The sequence below is a fragment of the Pseudorasbora parva genome, chromosome 5 (genome assembly GCF_024679245.1).
Source record: "Pseudorasbora parva isolate DD20220531a chromosome 5, ASM2467924v1, whole genome shotgun sequence".
Taxonomy (NCBI): Eukaryota; Metazoa; Chordata; class Actinopteri; order Cypriniformes; family Gobionidae; genus Pseudorasbora; species Pseudorasbora parva.
In genome coordinates, this window is record NC_090176.1 from 2,463,901 (window position 1) to 2,490,633 (window position 26,733).

The window sequence follows — 26,733 nt, forward strand, 5'->3', positions numbered from 1 at the left end:
TTAAAAAAGAGGGTGGAAAAGATTGGAAGATGACGGGATAAGGGATAACGTTTAGATATTATCCAATGCATGGAGTCCTGATGGTAAACAATATTGGTAAAACTTTAGTTTAGGGTCCAATTCTCACTATTAACTAGTTGATTATTATTATGACTATTTTTTGATCTTGGCTATTTAATAGTACTTATAAAGCACATATCCCAGTCCACCGTATAATGTAATAAAGGCTTGCCAGAAGGTTACTGAGGTGTAGGTCAACACCACAGGTGTTGGCAGTGCTACTTAAAGCATGCAAGTCTTGACTTTCTCTCAGGTGAGCTTTTCCTCAGTCTGCAAAATGCAATCCATCAACTAATTCACTCTCCTCCATCTAGAGGTCTTCACGGGGCACCCGAGACCCGTGGACCCCGGGATCCGACCCGGGACCCGTACGGGTTGGGGTCTATATTTTAAATGGTCAGCCGGGTCCGGGTCGGGTCCTAATCTATTACTTCGGATCCCGGGTCTGTTAATGTTGTAGCATGTAATACGTCAATCGGACTCGGAGAACACCTGGCCGTGAGAGTCAGCGCGGCTTGTGTGTTTTGTGTAACTTACAAATTGCTAAATTAGGATGAGAAAAGTGTGAAATGAGGTTTAGAAATACACAACAACAACAAAAGCTCTCACTCTCTCTCTCTCGCGCTCTCTCAGCCGTTTAGAAAGCGGGCAGATTTAATGCATACGCGCGGTAATAATGTGCTCAATAATATATTTCAAATCTGCGACAAGACCTCAGGTGAACTGTCACATAAATGTTTTCTGTGATGCTCAAAATGCGTTAAAAAACCTCATATTTCAGGTGCTCCAGCTGACATGCGAGTGCAGTCTCAAGTGCGTATCATGTTTCTATGGCAACCCGAGCTTCCGCAGTGACTGTAATGACTTTAAAAATAATACGAATGAACCATCTTGTTTAATCTTAAATTTCTGCTAGTCAGACTCGGCTCAGAGAGATTATGGCAAATAAATAATGCTAACGCAAGCGGCCATGACACTGAACGAGCAATAGTTATTAGTTAAAAAATGGCAAACAGTCAACGTTATTATGCAAGTTAACTTTTCAAGGTAGGCCTACAAGGAAGAGAGACAACGGCTATAGATCGTTAGGTAGGCAGTTTATTGTGTAATATGACAATCGGGTCCAGTCGGGTCTGTGTCTTCCCGGCGGGTTCGGTTCCAGCTATCAAATAATAGATGGGTCCATGTCGGTTCCGGGTACTATATTTTTGCCATTTTCGGATCTGCACGGGTCCGGGTCCAGTTTTTGAAATAATAGACGGTTTCGGGTCGGATCTGTGTTGAACATTGCAGGTCTCTTCGGATTCGGGTGCGAATTTTTGGACCCATGAAGACCTCTACCTCCATCACTTGCAAGGTTTGAGCTGAAGTCAGATACCAATAGCTTTCCTCTGGCAACGATCTAAACCGATAAAGCACTTGCCATGCCTAGAAGCAGTGGTAATTTTGACAGCAAATTTTTATTTAGTTTTAGTCATAGTCTTTTGATTAAAATGCCATTTAATTTGTCATATTTTAGTCATGTCATTTTTTTTAGGATTAGTCTAGTTTTAGTTGACTAAATATCATAAGATTTTTTTTGACTAAATCTACAGAAGTTTTAGGGTAGGTTGCACCAACAAGGATTAAATTAAACTCAATTTAGAGCTATGTTGTTAGTGCCTCATCTTTCTACCGCAATATTTACTTATGAATGTTTGTATTTTCACATGATCCTCAAAGAATTTGGAGCCTATAGTTTGAGAAAAAATGATTAACCCAATATATTTCAAGATTATAACAGGCACACTCACACTGTATAGAATGATTATTAGTGATTATTATTATCAGTATTAGTGCCATACATACTTAAGTATTTCCAATGTGCAGTTAGGACTGTTTAGTGTATCAGAGAGCTTCTTAACTCCTGATTGTCCAAGGTGATTGTAGCTCAGATCCAGCTCTCTCAAGTGTGAGGGATTTGAACTCAGTGCTGAAGCCAGATAACAGCAGCTTTCCTCTGTCAACATACAGCCAGCCAATCTACATACAAAAAATAAACAGTCAGATAATATGCAGACATGCATCAACACTCATTTAATCTACATTATATTTTAGCTCCGACCCTAATTAAACACAACTGAACCTTTTAATCAAGTTGTTCAAAATGACTTGTAAAATAACAGGAAGGTGTGTGGGAGCAAGGTTTAAACTGAAGTCTACAGGAAGGTAGCCCTTCAGGAGCAGGTTTGGCTACCCCAATTTTACAGACACAAATCAAGTCATATAATCCATAAACTCCTGATATATTATCCTGATATAACATACTAGTTAAAAAAAAAACCTTTTACATACCTCAGTATCTCCAGCTGACAGTTTGGACTTTTCAGCCCAACAGAGAGCAGCTTCACTCCTGAATCCCTCAGGTCATTGTTACTCAGGTCCAGCTCTCTCAGACAGGAGTTTGATGATTGTAGAGCTGATGCAACAATTTCGCAACACTGATCAGTAAGGTTACAGCTTGCCAATCTGAAAAGATAAAAACAAAAAAAGTGTCTGTCAGTTTTCTAGCAGTTTTCACAAAGCAACTTGTATACCTAAATTTAGATTAAGTTTAACATCAATGAACATTTAGTTTACTTTTTTAGATTTACTTAGTTAGTTTTAGTTTAGTTTTAACTCAATAGCACAATGAACAAGCAAATGAAAACACAACTAAACTAAACAGTTAAATCTAAAGGAATCAGCTCCCATGACTTCATGCTTGTGCTCAATTGCATCACATTTGTTTACAGTAGATAATTACTCACAGAGCTTTTCTGCAGTTCCTAACAGCAGGTACCAGCCTCTTCTGACCATCTCTTGATTTCATGTTATACTTTCCAAGATCTAACACATCCAGCACCTCATCTGACATCAAGATCATGTTTGCCAAAGCAGAACATTGTGTAAGAGAAAGTGTTTTATTTGTTTCAGAGCTTAAAAATGTCTTCATTTCTTCAAAAAGAGAATTGTCCTTAATTTCAAGCAAGCAGTGTGAAAGATTTATCCATCTTTCAGGACTGGCATTCTTCTTTTGAACTTGTTTGATGTGTTGGATCACTTTTTCAATGCTCTCTGAGCTGTTCTCTCTGTGTGTCAGTAGATCCTGTAAGAGCCTCTGATTGGACTCCAGTGAGATGCCCAGCAGAAACCGCAGAAAAAGATCCAGCTGTCCATTTTTACTCTGGAGGGCTTTATTTATTACTCCTTTCAGAACTACATCCAGATGAAGATTCTCGTGCTGTGTTTTGGAGTTTCCTCTCAGAAACGATTTCAGAACCTCATTATTTTTGTGTAAATATGAAACAAACATGAAAAACGCTGCCAAAAACTCCTGAAAGCTTAAATGTAAAAAACTGTAGACTTTCCTTCGATGAATCACAGATTCCTCCTTGAAGATCTCAGTGCAAATCCCAGAATACACTGAGGCATCAGTGACATCAATGCCACTCTCTCTTAGGTCCTCCTCGTAGAACATCACATTGCCTTTCATCAGCTGATTGAAAGCCAGTTCAGCAAGTTTCAAAATCACTTCTCTGTTGAACTGCAGGAGTTTCTGTGGATCTCTCTCTTCATACTTCTGATTCCTCATGTTGATCTGAATCAGCAGGAAGTGGATGTACATTTCAGTCAGTGTTTGGGGGATTTCTGCACTCAGATCTTCTTCCAGGAGCTTTTGAAGCACAGTGGATGAGATCCAGCAGAAGACGGGTATGTGGCACATGATGTGGAGGCTTCTTGCCTTCCTGATGTGTGAGATGATTCTGCTGGCTTGATGCTTGTCACTGATTCTCTTCCTGAAATATTCCTCTTTCTGAGGCTCATTAAATCCCTGAATCTCTGTCAGACGGTTAATGTATTTGGAGGGGATTTGATTGGCTGCTGCTGGTCTGGATGTGATCCAGATGAGAGCAGAGGGAAGCAGCTCTCCTTTAATGAGCTTTGACATCAACTCATCCACTGATGAAGTCTCAGTCACATCAGAAACTTCATGAGCATCTGAAAACATCAGTGTGATTCTGCTTTCATCCAGACCATCAAAGATGAACACAACTTTGCACTCTTCAAAAATCCTTGAGTCTAGTTCTTGAAGTTCAGGATGAAAGTCCAGCAGAAGTCTGTGAAGACTGCACTGATGATCTTGGATCAAGTTCAGCTCTCGAAATGGAAGCACAAACATGAAATCTACATCCTGATTGGCTCTTCCTTCAGCCCAGTCCAGAATGAACTTCTGCACAGAGACGGTTTTTCCGATTCCAGCTATGCCTTTAGTAAGAACAGTCTTGACTTTCTCTTTCTCCACACATCCTGGTTCAGGTGAGGCTTTAAAGATGTCATTGCAGTAGATTGGAGTGTCTTGTGAGTGTTGTGTTCTGGCTGTTTTCTCCATCTGTAAAACTTCATGTTCTTCATTCACCCCATCTCTCTCTCCCTCTATGATGTAGAGCTGTGTGTAGATCCTGTTCAGGAGGGTTTCATTTTCCTGAAGTTTCATTCCCTCAAATAATCTCTCATACTTGTTCTTCATGCTGGTTTTGTGTTGTACTTTGACTCTCTGTAGTTCATCATGTATTGGTTGTTGAGAATCCTGCTGAAGTTTGCTAGTCTCCTTTAGCATGGCTGCTTTTGTGTAACAATGAGACGTACCAGCAGAATTGGATCCTTCTGTGACGTTTTCTAAAATAGGACGTTTTCTTGATCTCTTTCTGCATTGGGGACAGTCAAAGTCTTTTGATGAACTGAACAAATCCCAGTAGCTGTTGATACATTTTCTGCAAAAACTGTGCCTACAGCTGATAGAGACAGCATCTTTCAGAAACCTCTTACAGATTCCACATTTGGACTGAAGCTGGACCAGATCATTCTCCACACTGCAAATATAAGAGAAAGAAAACAAGAAAAGTTTAATTGATATTAGAAAATAGGGATGTCCCAATTAAGTTTTTTTTTGCCCCTGATTCGTGTGCTGCACCTTGTGTTACAATTTCATTGACCTGTCTCTGTCGTTTTCTATCTGTCATACTGGCACAGCCGTCAGCATTTTGCTCGATAAAGACAAGGGCTCATCACAGAACATGCCGGTGAAAAGGCACGCAATTTTTTAATCATAACGTGCATTTATATTGTCCCCAGTGGGAATCTCAGTAAAAACAATATATTTTTGGTCACAAATGCAATTGTTTTAATCGCAGTCTGGAGCCATCTTTTGTGAAGTCCTAATTATTTTATTTCTTTTATATTCTTAATTTCTGTTTTTCTCAGTTTACAGAAGCGTGATTTGATGATGTGTGAATCCACATGCTTATACTGTTACTTCTAATCATAATGGTTAATGATTGACTAAAGAGCAAAGGGAAGTAATCTAAATTAACAAAATGCTCTCGTAACACTTCCCCAAAAGCTGCACACAAGTCCAGACTAACTTAAAAACTTGAGACTAGTGCTGGGTGGTAAAATGGTTCATCCAGTAAAAGTTTCAATTTTGCAACCGATATTAATTTTTAAAAAACCGCCATAGCAGTCGTGAAATTGCTGAAACAGCTGTTGTATCTATTCAGTGGACCTCTATTAACTGCATATCCTTATTACACTAATGGTAATAACATGATTTTCACGATGCGGAAAACACAGATGAAATCAAAGATTCCAGTAAGAAATGGAGCTTACTCTAGAAAGCAGGAGGTCATATAATTTGGCATTTTTGGGATGAATAGATCAAAAGTATTCCTGTACAATGAATCAGATAATCGATACAAACTAGTGACTGTAATATTAAAGCTCATAAAGACTGTAATTGAAATCTGAAGTCGGTTTGCCATGTCTGTGTGAATGAGCCCCACAGCTTCGTCTACTACTACATAAGTTGAAGCACGTGTGACATTCGCAATGATTTCAGTATCTGCTGTTGCCCTATATGAGGACATATGAACTTCATTGGTAGAGTCACAGTCACTTAATAATTAATTTGATAAAACTATCAACATTTGTTGTTCCATATACACACAGGAAATCAAAGGTTTTCACAACAACCCATCATGAAAAGTTTGGTATACTATGAAAGAACAAATATATTATTACTATTGTACATTATAGTGTACTTCGATTAATAAATAAATAAATAAATAATATAGCCTTTGTAAAAACAAAAAACAAACAAACTCAAAGGTCTTCATTCCAAGCAGGCTAAATAAAAGCTCTGTCTACTTTGAAATTATTATAATATTTCTAGTAATTAATTACATTTTAATTTCTAGATTAAGTTTATGAACTGATTTGATTACTGATTTGATTTTTAAATGAATTTTTATTTATCTTAGTATATATATATATATATATATATATATATATATATATATATATATATATATATATATATATATATATGGGCCGGGACTCGATTAAAAAATCTATCTAATTAGAGGCTGTGTAATTAATTAATCGAAATTAATCGCATTTTAATTGCATATAAATATTTGACCTGAGAACAGTGAGAAGTAATTTTTCACATGGATTTTTAGTATACCATTGAAAAATGACTGAATAAATAAGCTTAATCAACAAAATATTGTTTATTTATTTCAGTCCAGCAGACCATTGCAATTTAACCATTGTGTTTTCCATTAAGTATAGCAATAGCATATTTGCGATATTTGAGGCTCGATGTGTTGCAGTGATATGCAAATTCCTTGTTGTATAGCTTCCACAAAACCATGCTCTTGTCGACGCTTCCATCCTTTCGTTTTTTAAAACAAAATCTCATCAGCTTCTTCGTAAATGTTCACTATGGTTTGTTGTTGTCGTGACCATAAGTTGTGACCGTCGTGACTCCTATGCGTGACTCGTGAACGCTAGTTGGTGTTCCAGTATAATCGGTCCGTCGAAACTCATTCATTGAAAAACGTTCCGTGATGCAAAAATAAGTGTAGTTAAAATTGTTATTTATTTTTTGCGTAAGTAATCTTAATTAACGAGTTAAAGTCCCGTAATTAATTAATCTTAATTAACGCGTTAAAGTCCCGGCCCTAATATATATATGGTGGGCCGTTATTGGCGTTAACGTGCTGGGTTAACGTGCGACTCTTATTGGGGGCTAAAAAAAATAACGCCGTTAATCTATTCTCAAAGTTGGGTTGGGAGCTGGGTCTATACCAGCGTTTCCCAACCGGTGTGCTGTCTGACAAGAGCAGGGTTGTCGTGCAAAAGGTGCACTTGCACCGTCGTTCATCTCACATCTGATGACGCATATTTAATATGGTTTGTAACTTAAAAATAATTAGGGATGCACCGAATCCAGATTTTTGAGGTTCGGCCGAATACCGAATCCACTGGTTAAGATTCTGCCGAATCCGAAACGGGATACCGAATCCAACTCCCATCCTCAGTCCATTATCACAGTAAACACATTAAAGGGGGGGTGAAATGCTGTTTCATGCATACTGATCTTTTTACACTGTTAAAGACTTGGATTCCCATACTAAACATGGACAAAGTTTCAAAAGTTAAGGTGGACGTTTGATGGGAGTATTTCTTTGTCAAAAATACTACTTCCGGTTAGTCATAAGTTTCGGCAAGTTTTTTGCGATCATGCGTCCCCTTGACGTTAATGGGGGCGGAATTTCCTTGTATGGGCCTTATGGACAATTCTACCGGAAGAGCGTGAGCGTGAGAGAGAGAGGGAGAGAGAGAGGGAGAGAGAGAGAGAGCGAAAGTAACAGGCTACGCCCATCAAAGCGCTGGCTTGTAGGATGCGCTGCACAGGTGATGTGCACAATTACAATGTCACCAAAAAAGTGCGTTTTTGGTTGCCAGACCAAGACAGTCCTGCACAGATTCCCCCAAAACCCCCCGTTAAGGCAACAGTGGATGTAATTTGCTTTTCCGGATCAGCAACTGAGTTGCGCGAATGTTTATATCTGTTCGCTGCATTTCGGTGCCGACTGTTTCATAAACAAGGCCCAGCTCGACGCCGGATTTTCCGATCGCCTAATGCTGAAGGATGGAGCAGTCCCAACGATAAAGGTCCCAACGTTAGAACCGCAGGCTGTGAGACTGCTTCAAATGTCTATGCTCATCAAGTAGCCCAAACATGATCACGTATAGTTAATTGATCAATGGAGCATGCGATGTGTAGTGCGTGTACATTTGTTTAGCTGCCCACTATATGTGTAACTTTATGTTTGTGTATTGTAAAAGCACTCCAAACAACAATACACAAAGAGTGGGGAAATATGTTGAACTAAATAAGCGCGCTTCTTCATTCAAATGCGCTACTATTCCATGTCTTTCTATGTAAACACTAACTTAGTGCAAAACCAGTCCGCTTACTAACGTTACAATTGTCTACACAAACCACGCGTAAACACACACACACACGTGCACAACTGCACTTCCACCATGTACACCTTCAAAGACAAAAATACGACGATATAATTCAAGTATAAATATGTAAATAACACAAGCCGCTAAGCATATTATATAGTTAGTGTATAACTTGTACCACATAGAGACGTCCTGCTCTAGTCGTTTTTGCTGCTGCTCCTGTTCAACTGCAGCCTCTGGGTCTGATTCCGGATCATAGATGTATGGCTGTATCTGATTAAAAGCCATATTTTTATTTTGAATAAAGTTTTTTTCCCGCTGTTAGGGATGACACAGCTTTACGACGCACTCGACTCAACACAATAGCAGCAGCGCGCACACGTCATTTTCACTCTCCCACAGCCTACTGCATTCGAACGGTCCACCTAGTAAACACGTGCTACAATCAACCGCGGCATCATCGACCAGTATCGCGTAGTGCAAGCGGGTTCGGTTCGGTGGAAAATCTAAGGTTCGGCAGAAACCGAACCCAGTCAAAAAGCCCAATATTCGGCCGAATCCGAATCCGAATCCTGGATTCGGTGCATCCCTAAAAATAATACTTTATGTATGTTTCTCTCTCTGTGCACTCGTCCCAAAGCGTGCAAACGTCCCACCACAAGCAAATATTGAGTTATCTTTGAAGTCTTGCGCTTGAACGAACAAACTCACACAGAAAGTATGTCTACATGTCCATCTTGATGAGTATCCAAGCAGACATAAGCCCCGTTTCCACCACAGGAACTTTACCCAGGAACTAGGAACTTTGGGTGGTACTTCGTGTGTTTAGACCGCAGGAACCAGGGTAAAATTGAAGTTCCGGGTAAATATTTCCCCCTCCAAACGGCCCTGCTCGCGAGGTAGTACTTTTTCAAAGTTCAGGAACTTTCGAGGGCGGGACTTGGGCGCTGAACATGCTGATTGGTTGAGCTCACGCAGTTCAACCGGCATTTTTAAAAGTCTTTTGCGAGGTTCGTTCTACGTTCAGTAAATATCAGTCTTTGCTCTCTGTCTGGTGGCGCGCGGTCGTCTCAGCCATCTCACGTTCAATGTCCGTAATAGCTGATAATAATATACATTGTCATTTTAAATCTAGCTTTACAAGCTTTCTGAATATGCTGCATGCTGCTGAATCTGCATATTAGTGCTCTTTTCTGTCATTGTTAATTACCTCTTTAGTAAACCTATACATAACCAGCAAAAGCAGCAAAGCTTGAATCTCGTCCATACTCGTTATTAATTTTTTTTCACCATGTAAACGACCTGACCGATTACTTTTAAGTGTGCGTCCTTACATGACGTGACGGCGCGCGCCACGCTCATGTTGACAAGAGAGGAAAGTACATTTTTCTGAGGGGTAAACTTTTTATTTCGTAAGTTATGAAGATAATGTTGGAGTAATGACACAGCGTATATTGCCCCAGGCAGTTTTTACTTTAACTGCGCCTGACAGAAGATTTTTTTTTCTGAGATGATTATTACACTTTACAACAAATAGCTATAAATAATACTGTATTAGTCCTGGTGGCCGTTAAGAGTTGCTATGGCTACAGTTAACACATTCAGCTGCTGGAGAAAACAGCGTTGACATTTTTGGTGCGGCAGACAAACTGCATATGACAAAATGATTGCGATTGAAAGTCATCACATGTAAACACCAGATCGGTTTAGATAACGTCTCATGTAAACAGATCACTAAATCTTTCAATCGGTACACACACAAATGATTACTGTCCTTCACTGATTTGGAGGAACAGTCGCGCGCAGTCCTACATCACCGGACTAATTTGCCTAATCTTCTCGGAACTTTTATCGCGGTCGAAACGCAGACAGCTGCAGGTCTGGGGGGGAGAAAAGTTCCTGTAAAAAAGTTCCTGGTACAAATAGTTCCGGGTAATTTTGGTGGAAACGGGGCTATAGTCTGTATATGCCTTAAGTGAACTGTATACAGTCGAGAAAGACAACGCATATCCCTGCATTGGGTCTTAAAGGGGCAGTAGCCTTTAAGCTTGGAACATACTCTGCAAGAACAAAGAAATTTGTTTGTTTTCTCGAGGTGGCAAAAACAAGAACAACGTTCGTTCTTGCCAGTACATTTCATACTTCACGAGAAAAGCAGGTGCCGATCATCTGCGTTTCTCTGCATTAACCACGCCCAATTTCTGCTCAGGCGATGTGTCGAGAACAAGCTGCGAGAACTCTCAAACCAGGGCTGCGAGAACAAAATTACGTTCTTTTGTTCTCGCAGCCCTGGGAGCGAGAACTTTTTTCTCTGTTCTTGCGGAGTATGTTGCAGCCTTTACTGCTGTCTGTCAAACAAAATATATCACTCACAGCTCTAGATTGAAAAGCTTGTGTAAGTTTAATAAGGATTAATCATTCATTGAAACAGTGAAATATACAATTATTTTACATTTGATTACTTTATTAAATTTCTTTACCTAAAAACTAATGTTAGTTTTTATTTATTTAAGATTTATTTATACACTTTAAACATTACAAAACAAGAACATACAAACATAAATTAAAACATAATGGAAGCAGGGGAGGATGAAAACACAAAACATTACAGTACAAAGATGCCCAGAGGATTATTTTCCCCTATAAAAAAAAAAACAAAACAAAAAACAAAAACACATACAGTACAATCATGCATATAGTGAATACAGCACGGTCAGACAATACAAGATTAGTATCTACTTTTAGACTGGTGATAGATGTGGGGGGAGAAAAAGGGGGTCACATACAAAGAGCAGGGTCAAGCTGAAGAGTTTGGATATGTTCACGAAGGGGCTGCCAAAGCTTAATGAAGATGGTACTAGGTCGGTGAAGAGAATACCTAATTTTCTCCAGTTTCATAAAATAAAGAGCATCCCTTATCCAATGAGCGTGAGACGGAGGGTGAGGGCTTTTCCAATTCAACAGAATTAAACGCCTAGCTAAAAGAGTCAGAAAGGCTACAAAATCTGAAAAGTGAGAGGGCAAAGAATGGCCAGGCAGTAGAACCCCAAATAAAGCTGTGACTGGGCAGAGTGGAATATCCGCAGTGGTAATGGCTGACAATGAGATAAAGATTTGCCTCCAAAAGGAAGATAGGGCCGGGCAGGACCAGAACATGTGAATTAAAGTGGCTGAACCAGAGTTACATCTATCACATTCCGGGTCAATAGAGGGGTTAATGCGTGCTAACCTGGTCTTAGACCAGTGGGCTCTATGAACCACCTTACACTGTATGAGCCTGTGACGTGCGCAGAGAGATGAGGAGTAAACCCTCTTTAGGACTGCCTTCCATGTCTCCTCGGTAATCTCAGTGCCAATGTCCTGGGACCAGACCAAACGTAAGTTATCAGAGGAAGATTGCAAACGAGAAATTATATTCACTAATTTACAAATTGACCCTTTTGTACAAGGATCCACACCCAGAATGGTGTCCAAATCTGAAGGGAGAGGTGCATTTGGAAAGTTGACCATTTTTTTCCGAACAAAATCTCGAATTTGTAAATATCTGAAAAAATGTTTTTTGGAAATATTAAACTGAGAAGCCAATTGTTCAAAAGAGGCAAAAACACCATCAATGTAAAGGTCAGCAATAGAAACCAACCCAAGGTCCCTCCAGGAGGTGTATGCACTGTCTAAAATGGAGGGATGAAACAAGGGATTAGAATGTATTGGGGATAACAGGGGAGTATTATGAAGACAGAAATGACGCAAAAATTGGGTCCAGATTTTAAGACTGTTTTTAACAATTACATTATTTGAATATTTCATTGGGGACAATGTATATGGGAGGCATAAGAGAGCCGCCAGGGAAGACGATTTACATGAGGCATTTTCAATATGCAGCCAGGATAGGGAGTTGATGGAATTGCTTGGCTGGAACCAGTAAAGAGTAGTGCGTATATTTGCTGCCCAATAATATATTAGAAAATTAGGAAGAGCCAGACCACCCAACTGTTTTGTCTTCTGCAGAATGCCTTTCCGAATTTTGGGGGTTTTTTTATTCCAAAGAAAACTAGAAATAGAGCTATCAAGTGCAGCAAAAAAAGACTTTGGAATAAAAATGGGAATACACTGAAATAAATATAAAAGTTTAGGGAGCACGTTCATCTTAATACAATTAACCCTACCGATCAGGGATATAGGAAGGAGAGACCAGCGATTAAAATCCTGTGATAGACGGTTAAGCAATGGGACAAAATTGTGGTCAAATAAATCTGAAAAGCTTTTGGTCACATTTATACCCAGATATCTAAAACTTTGTAAAGAAGATCTAAAGGGCAGGGATGCTAATGGATAATTCAAGGCCGCTGTGTTGATGGGCATTAATTCACTTTTACTCAGATTTAATTTATAGCCTGAGATTAGGCCAAAATCGATTAGCAAATCAAGCACCAAGGGAATGGAAGTGCCAGGATCAGACACATATAAAAGGAGATCATCTGCATACAAAGACAGTTTATGCTCCAAACCTCCCCTTTGAATGCCAGCCATCATACTGGATCTTAGAGCAATTGCCAGAGGCTCCATGGCTATTGCAAACAACAGGGGGGAAAGCGGGCATCCTTGTCTAGTCCCACGGCCAAGGGAGAAATACTCAGAATAGTTATTATTAGTTCGAACACAGGCCAAAGGAGATGTATATAAAAGCCTAATCCAAGATGTAAATTGATCAGGAAAGCCAAATTTCTTCAGTGTATAAAACAAGTAACACCATTCGACTCTATCAAATGCTTTCTCAGCATCCATGGAAATAACCAATTCTGGAGTTTCATTTAAAGAGGAAGAATAGAGAATATTAAAGAGGCGTCTGATATTATGAAAAGAATGTCTATTTTTAATAAAGCCTGTTTGGTCCGTAGAAATTATAGTTGGAAGGACCACCTCCAGACGTCTTGCTAGGACTTTAGCTAATAATTTCACATCTGAGCAAAGTAAGGAGATGGGGCGATAGTTGCTGCACTGGGAAGGATCTTTATCTTTTTTGGGAATAAGAGAGATGATAGCCTGCCGTAAGGAATGAGGGAGAATACCTGAGCTATAAGACTCATTGAACATATTAAGCAAAAGAGGTGATAATTTGTCAGAAAATGTCTTGAAGAATTCTGCAGGAAAGCCATCCGGCCCTGGGCATTTGCCATTCTGCATTAGACTAAGAGCGGTCTTAATTTCATCCAATGTAAGAGGGCCCGTCAAATTTGAGGAGATTTCAGGGTCAATGCAAGGCACATTGAAGGAATTGAAAAAACTATCAAATTGGGCTACTTCAGCTATGCTTTCCGAGGTATATAAGGAGGTAAAATAATTCTTGAACTCATCATTAATAGTTAACGGATTAACTGAAGACCCATCAGAGGTGGAAATTTGAGTAATGAGATGTGAGGCTGCGGACTGACGTAACTGATGGGCAAGCAATTTACTTGATTTATCACCAAATTCATAATAATTGCAACGAGTCTTATGTAAAGCTTCAGTTGCCTCATTTGAAGTAAGTAAATCAAACTCAGTCTTTGTTGTGAGAAATTTAACAAAGTCATCTGAGTTTGTAGAATTAACACAATTAGACTGGAGCTCTGTCAGAGTAGACAAAAGATTATTTCTCCTTTCAGTCATCATTTTTCTCTTATATGCTGAATATGAAATTATTTCTCCTCTGAGATAAGCCTTGCATGCCTCCCAAATTGTCTTAGCTGAAACATCAGGGGAAATGTTTGTGGAGATAAAAAGGTCAATACGATCGTTAATAACAGAAATAAAATTAGAATCATTGAGCAGCAAAGAGTTGAAACGCCAAGGGGACCGGGTCATTGAAAGGCTTGGTAAGGCGAGGTCAAATGTAACAGCAGCATGGTCTGAAATAACAATAGTATTATAGATACATGAACTAACCAGTGGAAGCAGTTTGTTATCAGCAAGAAAATAGTCAATGCGAGAGAAAGTATGATGTACAGGGGAAAAGAAAGAAAACTGTTTAGTGCTAGAATTAAAGAAACGCCAAACATCAGATATAGCATAGTGCTCCATGAATAGCCGAATCATCTTGCTGGACTTAGACTGTGGACAGGCCTTAGATGAGGAGCGGTCTAAAAGAGGGTCTAAGCAGCAGTTTAAATCTCCACCCAGAATTAGTTGATTGGTGTTCAAATCTGGGAGGGAAAACAAAACTTTTTTGAAAAAAGCCTCATCATCCCAGTTAGGGCCATATACATTGGCCAAAATCAACCGAACTCCATTGATCTGTCCTCTAAGAATAATAAAACGCCCATTGGGGTCCGAGATGGCCTCAGAAACTGAGAAAGGGACCGACTTATGGATGAGAATAGCTACCCCTCGGGACCTATCCTGAAAGCTGGAGTGGTGGAGCTGGCCTACCCAGCCCTTTCTAATACTTAGATGGTCTGCGGGCCTGAGGTGTGTTTCCTGAATAAAGGCTATGCTAGTATTTAAATGTTTCAAATAATTAAGAACTTTATTTCGTTTCACAGGAGAATTCAGTCCCTTGACGTTCCAGCTGGTGAATTTCAGTGCACCACGAGGTGTCATATTATACATCATGGATAATTAATTCCCAGAGGATAATAAAATTTCTGAGATCCCCACACAAATATCCCAGCCAATAGTACATCTCGCTTGTAGCATAAGGATATAAAGTGCCATAATGATTGCACACAGATTGACAAAGGGTAGGAGAAAAAAAAACAAAGAAGAAAAAAAAAAAAGAAAAAAAAAAAAAAAGACAGAAACAAAAAACAAACCAACCCTACCACCCCCCCTCCCACCAGCTGACAGGAACAGCAACTGGAGCCACTTTACCATAGCGACAAGTTTCCTAACTCCTTGTCCTCCCATAACAGGTACATAACCTCAATAGTGATCAACAGAGATTACTGACAGACACTCTTCAGAGCAAATGTAATGTAAAATCCAAAAAAAAAAAAAATAATTGGGCAAAAGGACAGTAAAACTAGCTGTCCAAAAGTAGCACATCTAGTATGAGTTAAGCTGAATAAATCAATTAAAAGATACTTTGTGGTGAACATGTTCAGTATAAACCAAATCAGCTTTGTTTAAGAACAAAAACATTTTTTTACAGCTTTCAAATTTAACGAACAATCCAATGTTACATACACTAAACAGCCCACCTTAAACAAAGAAAGAGAGAGAGAGAGAGAGAAAAAAGAAGCTGTCGAAGAAGCCCGCTCGCAGGATGACAGAGTCTGACTGAAAATTGGAAATCGTTTGCTTTTGTATATCAAAATTAAAACATAAGTGCAAATCATTTAAGCAAGAATAACTAAATAAATAAAATAAAATAAAAATATTCAGCGTAATTCTATATGACCGAAGTTACCATGCTGTACATAAAATGAGATTCGAAGTCCTTGCAGTTAGTGAACTAGAAGAAGAGAGAAATAAACATCTTTATCAAGGCAACAGGTCTAGACTCAAATCCGATCCACTGCTCGTAAACAGTCAAATTTCCTGTGAGTCCAGGCTTTGGATGAAGTTGTTGGCCTCTGCAACAGAAGCCAGCCATTTCTTCTCATTGTTTAGAAGTGTTATTCGCAGTCTAGCAGGGAACAGAAGCGCAGGCTTGAGACCACGTTTGTACAGTGACGACATCACATCTTTATACTCGGCGCGAAGTTTCAAAACCTCAGGGCAGTAGTCCTCAAAGATACGGATTTTGTGTCCTTCATACAGCAACTCACCCTTTTTGCGAGATTCGCGGATGACCAGATCCTTCACTTGAAAGCGATGAAACCGCAAGATGACGGGTCGCGGTCTCTGATGTTAGTTTTTAGGTAAAGAATTAATGACCTACCTGAAAAACCTGAAAAGCATTGTTTATTTTATTAGTATCTTTGCTCAACAGTATTTGTGTGCTGCTTGCATTTAAGTTATTTGTTCTAATTTTCTTTATTTTTTATTTGACACAGTTGTCCTTTTTTCCCGGAACACAGTAAATACAGAACCGTACCGAAACTGTGAACCTAAAACCGTGATACAAACCGAACCGTGAGTAATCTGTACCATTACACCCCTAGCCTAACGTATGTGAGAGGGTAGCACACATATTCTAAAATCCTTCAGCAGAATTCAGATGAGTCTTTTTAATCTAGATACATTTTAAAATGAATTTAGATTAATTTTAAAATGAATCTAGATTAAAAAAATTAATCTATGCCGACCTCTAATATATATGATTAAAAAAAACATGATACAGATTGTTGGTTAAACCGCCCAGGACTACTTGAGACCTGGCATGAGAATGGATCATAGCCATACTATCAAAGCCTTCACGTCCATTAAGAATGTGAACCAACACTGGTCTCACGGTTCAGTTCGATTACAATTATCACGTCATCAATTCGTTTTAATTCGATATCACGATGCCCTGCATCCTTATTTATACAATTTTGTCAATAACTACAAGCAGTCAAATATATGAACCTTTAAAATACAAAAAAGGAAACTCTAAAAGCCACTTTAAGAGGTGGTCTGGGCCTTACAGTCAAAACTAAAGTTTAAATGCATCTGTTGTTGAAACCACATATGTAAATTTTACTCCTCCCAACAATGCTAAATATTTTTTTTTAATGAAAACGTGTTATAGGCTATATGACGTTATAGCCAGAAATGACAGCGCTACTGCAGCAAGCATCGCCATAGACAAGTATCTCTTCATTAAGCCAACGCACAAACTACCGCAAATTAAACCAAAAGTAAAGTTGTGTAAATAAAATTTTGATAAATCATAGCTTTGATTTACACAAAGCGGGTGTGTTCTCCAAGTCGTACTTAGCGGGACGTTTATTAAAGCCAAAATGTGTGTTTAAAGTAGCTGGAGCCTTTTTAATTACTCTCAGTCACGTCTCGCCTCCCTCTGCCATTGTATGCTCCTACGACAAAACACAGACGCGATAAATGACATCAGAAACAAATCAGTACGTTATATTTGGCTATGGTCTATTACTGAACTGATACCGAATCGTCCTCGTCTGCATCGCAATGCATCGAAGAAACTATTAATTTCGACACCCCTAACGTCCATAATGCCAAAGTTTATATTTATATATACCCAATGTTCTGTCATATATTTTTTTTGTAAATGAGTACCAATGTAACACTGCTGCGCTGCCAAGACTCTAAAGGTATAACTTAACTGAAGGTATACCATTTCTAGGTGTGTTCCCCAAACTATACCTTAGGAGGTTGCATAAGGTATACCTTCTTAAGTGCGACGTTAGTGGGTGCTGTCCGTGGCGGCGGTGCTGAATTGGCTTATATCGATGGCTCAAGAATCCATTATTTACTCTATGCAGGGGCTGTTTCACTGCGTTATGCGAAGAAAAAAAAAATTCTTCATAAAATAAGCACTCCAGAAATAGTTCAACTTGAATTTATCATACAAAATTGCTAACTACATTTTATCTAATTTTGAAATGAGTGCTCGAACCAGCAATCTCATGCTCAACCGCACCATGTGTCAAACCCACTGCACTAACTGGCAGTATGCCTTCACTGGCATATTTTCCATAATGTCTTGATTCCACAACCAGGGATGATTGCCCAGCAGCTGCATCACATTATTGGGTAAATAACTAATTTCTGTTATTGAATGGCCTACTCAATAAAAACGCAACACGCAAAACATATAATCAGCTGCTACTATGGCGGAGAAAAAAGAAAGACAGAGGAGAGCCCCCAGCTTTACTCAAACCGAATGGCCATCCTTTTAGATGAGGTTATGCAGAACAAAGACATACTTTTTTGGAGTTTTCGGACAACAGTGTCCAACAAAACAAAAAAGGATATCTGGGAAAACATAGGCATTAAAATGGCAGCATCAAGTTCTAGCCCACAGAGAAACTGGGAAGTTGTCCGTAAAAAGTGGCACGATTTTGCTAGTGCAGCCAAAGCAAGAGGTGCTGCAGTCCGGAGAGACCGGGCAAGAACAGGTGGTGGGCCCAGCTCAGTGCCTGAACTCAGCACTGATGAAGAAAAGGCCCTGGCAATCATTGGGGAAGCTGCCTCACAGGGTATCTCGGGGGGTATAGATCTGAGAGCAGGTGTAGATACCACTCCAGGCTCCTCAGAACAGCCCATCCTTACCCCCAGCACCGTCATGCCCTCTTCCTCCGCCAGCAGTGGGAAGGCTTTTCTGGCACCGGCGTCACCACGCCTGCAGTCTGCACCTTCATCAGCCTCGACTGAGGTCGCCCAGCACCAGCAATCCGGGAGTGGCTCCAGAAGGCGTTCTATCCGATGCGACTGCAGTGAAGAGCTGGTGAAGCTCGAAAAGGAGAAGCTGGAAGTGTTGCGGGGGATCGAGCAGGGGTTACAAGAGGCCAATAACCTTGCCCGGGCCACACTGGAGGTGAAAAAGGTGAAACTTCAGATTCTGGAGAAGCAGTATGCTTTGTCTGAGGCAAAATTTCAAAGACCTAGCATTTCTGTTCCAATCATAATCCAATGTCAAGATAAACGTGATTATGATGCTCAGAGTTCAGTGTTGTGTATTATGTTTTTTTATTACACAGCTCTATAAAATACTTGATTCTGATTGGTCAATCCCGCATTCCAGCGGTATGTTATTTCCAGATAACACCCGCTCATACTGCAAGTTATCTTGGCTGGTACTACTTGTTTGTTTAACGTACTCTGCTGTCGTTGACTGTCTAATAGCACCATCGTGTGACTAAACACTTAACCGCCACAATGGAAGACTTCAGCATACATTTCAACATTTACGGTAAAAACAAATCTTTTCAGCAAAGGATAGAATCAGATGACTCCACTGACTCCCCATTTAAAACAAAAAAACAAAAACTTAACTCTGAAGAACAAGCAACCACGAGACACAAAGAGCTTACGGAATGTGAACTTAACAAAAAAGAAGACTACTGCTACGAAACGAACAACAAAAGAACCACATTATGGGGAATTAAACTGCTCAAAGATTGGCTAATTGAGAAAAAAAATGCCGGCAGAATATGATACTTATGAGGCAGAAGACCTCAATATGGTGCTACGCTCCTTTTATGCATCTGTTCAGAATTCAAACGGCCAGATATGTTCGATAGCCAGCTATATGGCTATCAGGGCTGGTGTCGCCAGATATTTTAAAAAGTTTGACATATTGAAGAGTGCTACCTTTAACTCCAGCAATGCCGTTTTTAAATCCACCATTAAAAAAATGCGCAAAATTGGCAAGGACATTAGTCAGCATCATCCTTCCATCTCAACAGCAGACATGGACCTAATAAGACATTCGGACGTGCTGTCATCGGACACAGCCACTGGTCTCGTTCGGAAAGTTTGGTTTGATGTACAATTACATCTGGCTAGACGAGGGAGAGAAGGAAACCGAGACTTGAGAAGGGACTCGTTTATCATAAAATGCGACGGCAATGGTACCGAATACATTACTCTGTCTCACAATGCAGACACCAAGAACCATAAAGACCCGAAAGACCTATGTAAAGAAAATTACAGGGGTTGCATCTTTGCGGAACACAACAACCCTCAGTGTCCTGTTGCTAGTTTCAAAAAATACCTGAGCCTCTGTCCACCTGACGTAGATGCGTTTTATCTCCATCAACTACGACAAAACCAGGATTTACTGAATAAAAGAAGTGTGGTACTCAAGGGAGCCAATGGGACATAACTACCTTGCCACGATGATGTCCACTATTAACAAAGCAGCTGGACTCTCACGCCGATACACAAACCACAGTTTGAGAAGCACGGCAGTGCAACTCCTCTCACGCGCCGGACTGGAAACCAGAGAGATTATGACCGTAACAGGACATAGATGTGAGGGTAGTTTAAAGAGCTACTGGACTCCGACCACCGCAGACAGAGAGAAACGGAGCAGGATTCTTTCATCAAATCCCGACAGCAGCATCGCAGGCAGTAAGTGTCCACTTAGTTGACCATACGCATGAAATTGAACCGCAAATATAGTTTAATTCTTCTTATCATTGTGTTTTAGGTTCAACCAAAGAAAAGTCAACAGAAGGAGATGCTTTAGCTGACCGAAACATCAACTTCAACATCCCCACCGGCGTTGCATTCACAATGAGTCAGTTCACAATAAATGGAAATGTGCAGTTTAATACTTACAAATAAAGCATATAAAAATATGCCTAATTAATAACACATGAGAGATGTGTGCTGGAAATGAAATCAAACGGCATCTTTGTTTTTGTTTATTATGACGTGTAGCCTGCCTTGTCTTAAAGAGCATTTTTTCTTTCCTGAAAAGTTTGATTTTGTCAACTTACAAATGAGCTAATAAAATATTTTAATCAATATGATAATGTCCAACTGTTTATTGTACGGGTTAGGGTCCGAATGTAGGTTACATTAAACATCTTGTCTGACAAAAGGCTCAAAGCAATTGGAACTGTTTTTCTTCGCGGACGCTTTGCGTTAGAGCATATTATATATTAGTTTAAAATATTTCAACTGAAGTCAATATTTCGTGTCTAATTTACTTGAGACAAGTAACTAGCCGTGTAATAAGCGGGATAATGTGCACCCAGCCGGTCGTTATCGCAGAATAAACCCCTTCAGAGTGATGCTCCGCTTCGCGTCGGGGTCCTGATCACTCTGTCGGGGTTTATTCTGCGATAACAACCGGCTGGGTGTACATTATCCCTTACTTATTCAAACTATTTCATTACATTACAGATGAACTATCAACAACCCAGTGACTGACAGCTTCCAGGAAAGCACGCCTTTTATGAATATATGATCATGATGTGGATTTTCTTTGTTTTTGTTTCATTAAACACCAATTTGATTAACCACAAATTTCCTGTCGTCAATGTTGGGTCTGTGAGCATATTCATTGCAGTTAATTCATTGCGCAATGATCAATGCCACATAATGATGAATAAACTCGGTTGTGCACAATTGCAAACAAAAAAATTACAGGGTATGTCCGCAAAAACAAAAAAAAAGAAAAGAAAAAAGAAAGGAATGTTGTGTGGTGGCGTTGAAAAAAAATAAATAGGGTGCAAAAAACACATTAACCAAAAACAGTGTGAATGATTTGCTGCCTTGTTTGTACGCCAGCAACGTGTAGGGCAGGGCTATTCAAATCTTACCCCGGAGGGCCAATGCGGTGTTTAGCTCCAACCATAATCAAACACACCTGCACTTGCTAATCAATGTCTTCAAGTTCATTAGAAAATCCCAGGTGGGTGTGTTTGATCAGGGTTGGAGCTAAACTCTGCACCGCATTGGCCCTCCAGGGTAAGATTTGAATAGCCCTGGTGTAGGGCATCTCTTTGTTGAGGTGGGTTGTGGACTTCTTCCTCCTCCTCCTCCTCCTCTTCCTCCTCTTCTGGCAAGGCTGCACCTCCACTTACTGCAATGTTGTGTAGCATGGCTGTAACTACTGCAACTGCACAGCATCTTTGTGGCTTCAGACGCAACCCTCCAGCAGATTTATGCAGTCAACGAAAACGCATCTTCCAGCCAGGGGTGTAGCACAGAGGTTCTGAGAGGGTAGTCGCTGTCTCCTAAAAAAATGCTCTGGCTGAAAACCCCTATTTCTGCATCTTCACCCACCGCTGAATTGGCCCACACAAAGCAGTCGTGTGTGCTACCTGGCCACTTTGCCAACACGTCCGCAAACCTCCCTGTGTGGTCCACCACCACCTGGACATTGATGGCCGCGAATCCCATACGACAAATGAAGGCCTGGTCTAGTGCCTATCAAGGGTTGGTGATGGGTATAAGTGTCCCGTTGACAAGGCCTATTATAAGCCTTGATGCACCTCCATCACTTCGTGCCTGGAGGAAGGCATGTGGATATAATCTGTGGCATGATGAAACAGGATGTTTGTTACTGAATGAACGCACCGCCACACCGATGTGTTACTCAGCCCATATCCATCCCCAACCACCTCCAGAAAACTCCCCACTGCATAAAAACGGAGAGCCGCCAGCAGTTGGATTTCAAGACTGAGGGGGTAGCTCCGTCCAGTTTGTCTCGACAAAGTTGGACCAACAACTTCTGACATGGTAGCCAGGGGACTAAAGTTTTCACGTATGAAATAGTGCACATACACTAAATGGCTCCGCGGATGGCGCCGTCTTTGATTTAGCACAACTATTTTCTGTCTTGCTGCCATAGTTTGACCAAACTCCTCCACGATCATTCCCTTCAAATAGGCTCCTAAGCCTTTCCTGTCTAATGGTTTGCCAGCTGATGTACCTTTGGATAATATAATTAAAAAGCTAACAACCACTAGTGTAATGACAATTTTAATCATTGCATTAAAAAAACTATTAAAATAGCTTAATTGGTGTATATTACAACTTCAGGATTATATTCGTACAGACTGACATATAAAGAAGCTTTTTGCACAGTGGTGGCCACTAGTGGAATGAACTGTTAATAGTGATAAGGTATAGCTAAGAGTGGTCCAGACCAACCTTACGAAAGTATGACTTAAAGAAGGTATTCTTAACTAAGTTCGTTTTGAGAAACACATATTAACGTTAAGGGATACCTTAAGGTATTACTTAAGAATGACGTAGAGTTAAGAAGGTTTTGGGAAATGCAGCCCAGCTTAGTAGAGAACAAGTAACCAATAAGTAGGCTAACATACCTGTATATTTCGCTTTCTTTTTTATATTTCCTCTTTTTTCTTTTTACGATACTTAGCCCCTGATGGCTTTGACCTTTTCATGATAATGAAACTAAAGCACGGATGAAGACGTTCCCTGCCGCCCTCTACATGATCTCATTTCATTACAGCAGCACCACTATCACCATGGCGACTTCACTCCAATAATCGCAACTAATCATGATGCCTCGAAATAGCAAAAGTACGAAATAAATATTAATAATAAAATATATAAAAAATAAAAAATCTTGTTTGGGCGGGGGCTCACTGGCGCCCCACAGCTGTTGGCACCCTAGGCGACCGCCTAGTTTGCCTATGCCTAGAAACGGCACTGCACACACGTTTCACCTGAGGCCAGTGGCCGCTGCTCCATCACTGAGGAAAGGTGGTAGTTTTATGGATGCATCACTCTTCATAGAACACAGCTGGGCACTGGAGTAGTTGTGTTCTTCTGTGTCTCCCTAAAGGCACACACAAAAACAATTCAAATGAACAAATATTCTGTAATGTCTAATGTAATGTTTATCACTGACAGCTCTGACTCCGCAAGGTGCATTAAATAGCCGTGGATTATACCAGTTATACCATGGTTATTTGCCAGCATTGACCACTGAAAGCTGTTATTGAACGGAAGGGTAAACACTAGGGGTGTAATGATTCGTTTTACAATGATTCGAGTCGTATCGCGATTTGAGGTTGTCGATACGATTTAAGGATGATATTGGTTCATTTAGAACGATATGATCCGAATCGATTCGGTAACTTTTTAGTCAAAAATTTAAATCAGTGTGACTGTTTTATTTCAGTCGAATCGAATTGTTGTTAAAACGAATCGTTACACCCCTAGTAAACAGAGGCACAGAGATAAAGTAGTGCATAAGATTACATTAGTGCTGCACCATGTATTGAAATCGAACTGCAATCTCGATTTGGGTAATGTGTGATTATGAAAGCTCAAAGGCTGCGATTTTAATGAAATAAAAAAATACCCAATGTGTTAGCGAAGAGCGGCTCTGTGATCAGGAGTCCGTCTGAAAGAAAACATTCATAAAACTGTTCAAAAAAAAAGACAACGTTTAATAACATAATTTACCTTACTTCATATCGTCAGTCGAGTTTTTGAGCTGATGTGGCTTCTCAGAATGAGGCAGACGATGCACTATTTTATAGTATTATATACAGCGAAGTCTATGTCAATCAGCACTGCATTATAATATACTTTATTATTATGAAAATACCCTAGATGGCTTGAAGAACTCAAATACACCATATTTTGCTGCAGTCGTGTTTATTGGCGTCATGTTTAATCCAAGCGTTTCTATCGTCTGTTTATTTCATAGACAGTAAAAAAAAAAATGGACAGAGCTATCCCATAGACTTCAACGGCGGAAAATGAAGTCAATTACAAGCACTCACTTCCTGACGGCTGAGCGAACTGCGCCGGCTCAGACTGAGCTTGAGGACGTAGATGTGATGTAAGCAAACTGTCTGACAGCTGTAGGTCTTCTAGTAGTTGTGGAAAGTGAAATCTGAATCACGTTGTTTAAATGTTTTCTCCCGTTGCTTTTGGCTCACTATGGGCTTCTCCCCATTCTTCTCCCGTGACTTTATCAGACTTTATGTCTCCACGTCCCCCCGACTGTCTCATAGACAGTAAAAGATTGCTTCTGAGCGTCTCCTCCTGTCTATACGGTAATTTCTCCACTGTGCGACAGAGTCGCGTTGGTTATGACGCAATCGTTGGCCTATTTTTACAAAAACAGCTTCTACGGGGTGATAGTGTAAGATACCAGGTAATGGAGCCTTTTATGCATTATCGTGTTTCTTTATAAATAAACAATGGACAAATTGATTCTTTAAACGCCTTAGATGTAAAGTTATTCACTGTCAAAATGACTCAAAAATGAATGGGAGTCAATGGGATGCTAAGAGCAGGTGATGGCTTGGTTAGCAATGGCCGCCCCATGGGTGGAGCGCTTTCCGAGTGCTAGATTACCCCCTTGGTTTATTTATCCAACAGCGTTAGCATCACATCAGGGATTTCCTGAAAATGAACGTCATTACTTCTCTGAGGCAAATGTGGCTTTTCCGCTCGAGGGCGCCCTCTGCTGGCCTTCAGTATGAATTTAACTTTTGGGTAATAAATAAAAAGAAAAATATATATTTTTTAATAACTTCTAAGGCTGAGATCTTTCTAATGTTTTAGTCATAGGCTGTCTGCATATTCATAGGTAATATTAATAGCAGTTTGTTTTGTAAAATGAGTTTTCTGTAAAATATTGTTTACAGAAACAAAATTGTTTACAGGAACAACAAAATATTGATGTAAAAATCGCAATCACAATTTCAACCAGAATAATCGCAATTATATATTTTCCCCAAATCGTGCAGCCCTATATATATGTGCATCATACATACATGTCAGTCAGCGTGATAACGCACGTAAAGTACATCGAGATTTATTCCCAGTCCACTCAAATTCTGATTTTGGCCACCTCTGAAAATGGGTCAAACCATAGATATTACCTAAGAAATTCAAGCAAACGTTGCATGAATGCCTGCAGGATTTCATCTGACGGTATGCACAAAAAGGTTTTTTATTTAACACAATAGAGTTAAATAAGCATATAGCCTTACTCTTACACACCTTCAGAGCAACGGTGCTGCAGAACGAGTGTAGCTACTCTATCTCTACACGTTTTCAACATTTTTAAATCTGAAAACTGCAAAAAGCAACTAAATTGTCAGACATCCATTTAGCGCATGTTCATTGGAAAACAACTGAAAAACAGCACTGGTTGTTCTCTCAATACTGTTTATTTCACTGACAGGAATCTCTTCAGACAATTCAGTGAGAGAGTAGTCCAAACTAATTAAGGCTGGATTCAGTGGACTAAAACTGGATTCAGGCCGTCTGCAAACGCATTTAACCCATTCATGATTTAAAACATAATTTAAGATATGAAAAATATCTGAAACGATACCAATACTCCTTGCTACAGTATCGATATACTGATATCAGCTACGCTTTCTTGCTCTCTTCTCCAACCGACAGCGAGTTGACACCAGAGGTTGAACGATATATCGGGCATTTTCATTTTTTTAATATATCGGCATAGGCAGATATTTGTGTTTAGTAGTGCCGATTTAAAGTCAGGCACGTGCGTGGGCAACCCCGCGTTATTGGTGCGGTTGAACGTGCTATTTCCGCATGTGAATGTAAAAGAGCATGGTGCTTACGCATATGTGGGATTTATCAACGACGATTGCTTACTAATGTTCCTAAGAACTGTGTATGCATGTTTAATAAATATGGATTTTCAGATTGGGCAGGTTTGCACATTTTTGTTTGTGCTCTGGAGAATACCAAATGCATCTATTTAAAGCTATTGCAAAAGAATTACCCCATTGTAAAAAATACATCAAGTTAACACATATTTGTGAGATAATTCTAATGAAATTGATCAACATTTATATATGTTTTAAGAGCTTTTTTATATAAAGTGATCTCTTCAGAATACATTTTTGATTGCCTAGACTTTCAATAGACAGACAAAAAAATTATAATATGAAAAATATCTATATGACAGTATATGCAGCGTTATTTCCCCCTGGTATCAATACATCGATACTTTTCCAGGTATTGTGT

At 39.8% G+C, this 26,733-nt stretch overlaps 2 protein-coding genes across 3 annotated transcripts in view; one reads left to right on the forward strand and one right to left on the reverse strand.

Annotated features, from left to right (window-relative positions):
* Window positions 1-26,733, forward strand: part of LOC137074951 (gastrula zinc finger protein XlCGF67.1-like) — an 80,600-nt gene that overhangs the window by 15,182 nt on the left and 38,685 nt on the right. The gene's annotated exons all lie outside the window — the stretch shown is intronic.
* LOC137074938 (NLR family CARD domain-containing protein 3-like) overlaps window positions 1-26,733 on the reverse strand; it is a 52,197-nt gene that overhangs the window by 3,495 nt on the left and 21,969 nt on the right. Inside the window, exons 3-7 of one of the 2 annotated variants that reach the window (XM_067443038.1) lie at window positions 24,074-24,115; window positions 23,433-23,545; window positions 2,850-4,952; window positions 2,395-2,568; window positions 1,909-2,082 (exon numbers count right to left, since the gene is read on the reverse strand). In XM_067443038.1, the coding sequence (XP_067299139.1) occupies window positions 1,909-2,082; window positions 2,395-2,568; window positions 2,850-4,952; window positions 23,433-23,500 (2,519 nt within the window). In that variant the 5' untranslated portion in view covers window positions 23,501-23,545; window positions 24,074-24,115. The remainder of the gene's footprint in view (window positions 1-1,908; window positions 2,083-2,394; window positions 2,569-2,849; window positions 4,953-23,432; window positions 23,546-24,073; window positions 24,116-26,733) is intronic. The other variant, XM_067443039.1, reaches the window with a different exon arrangement.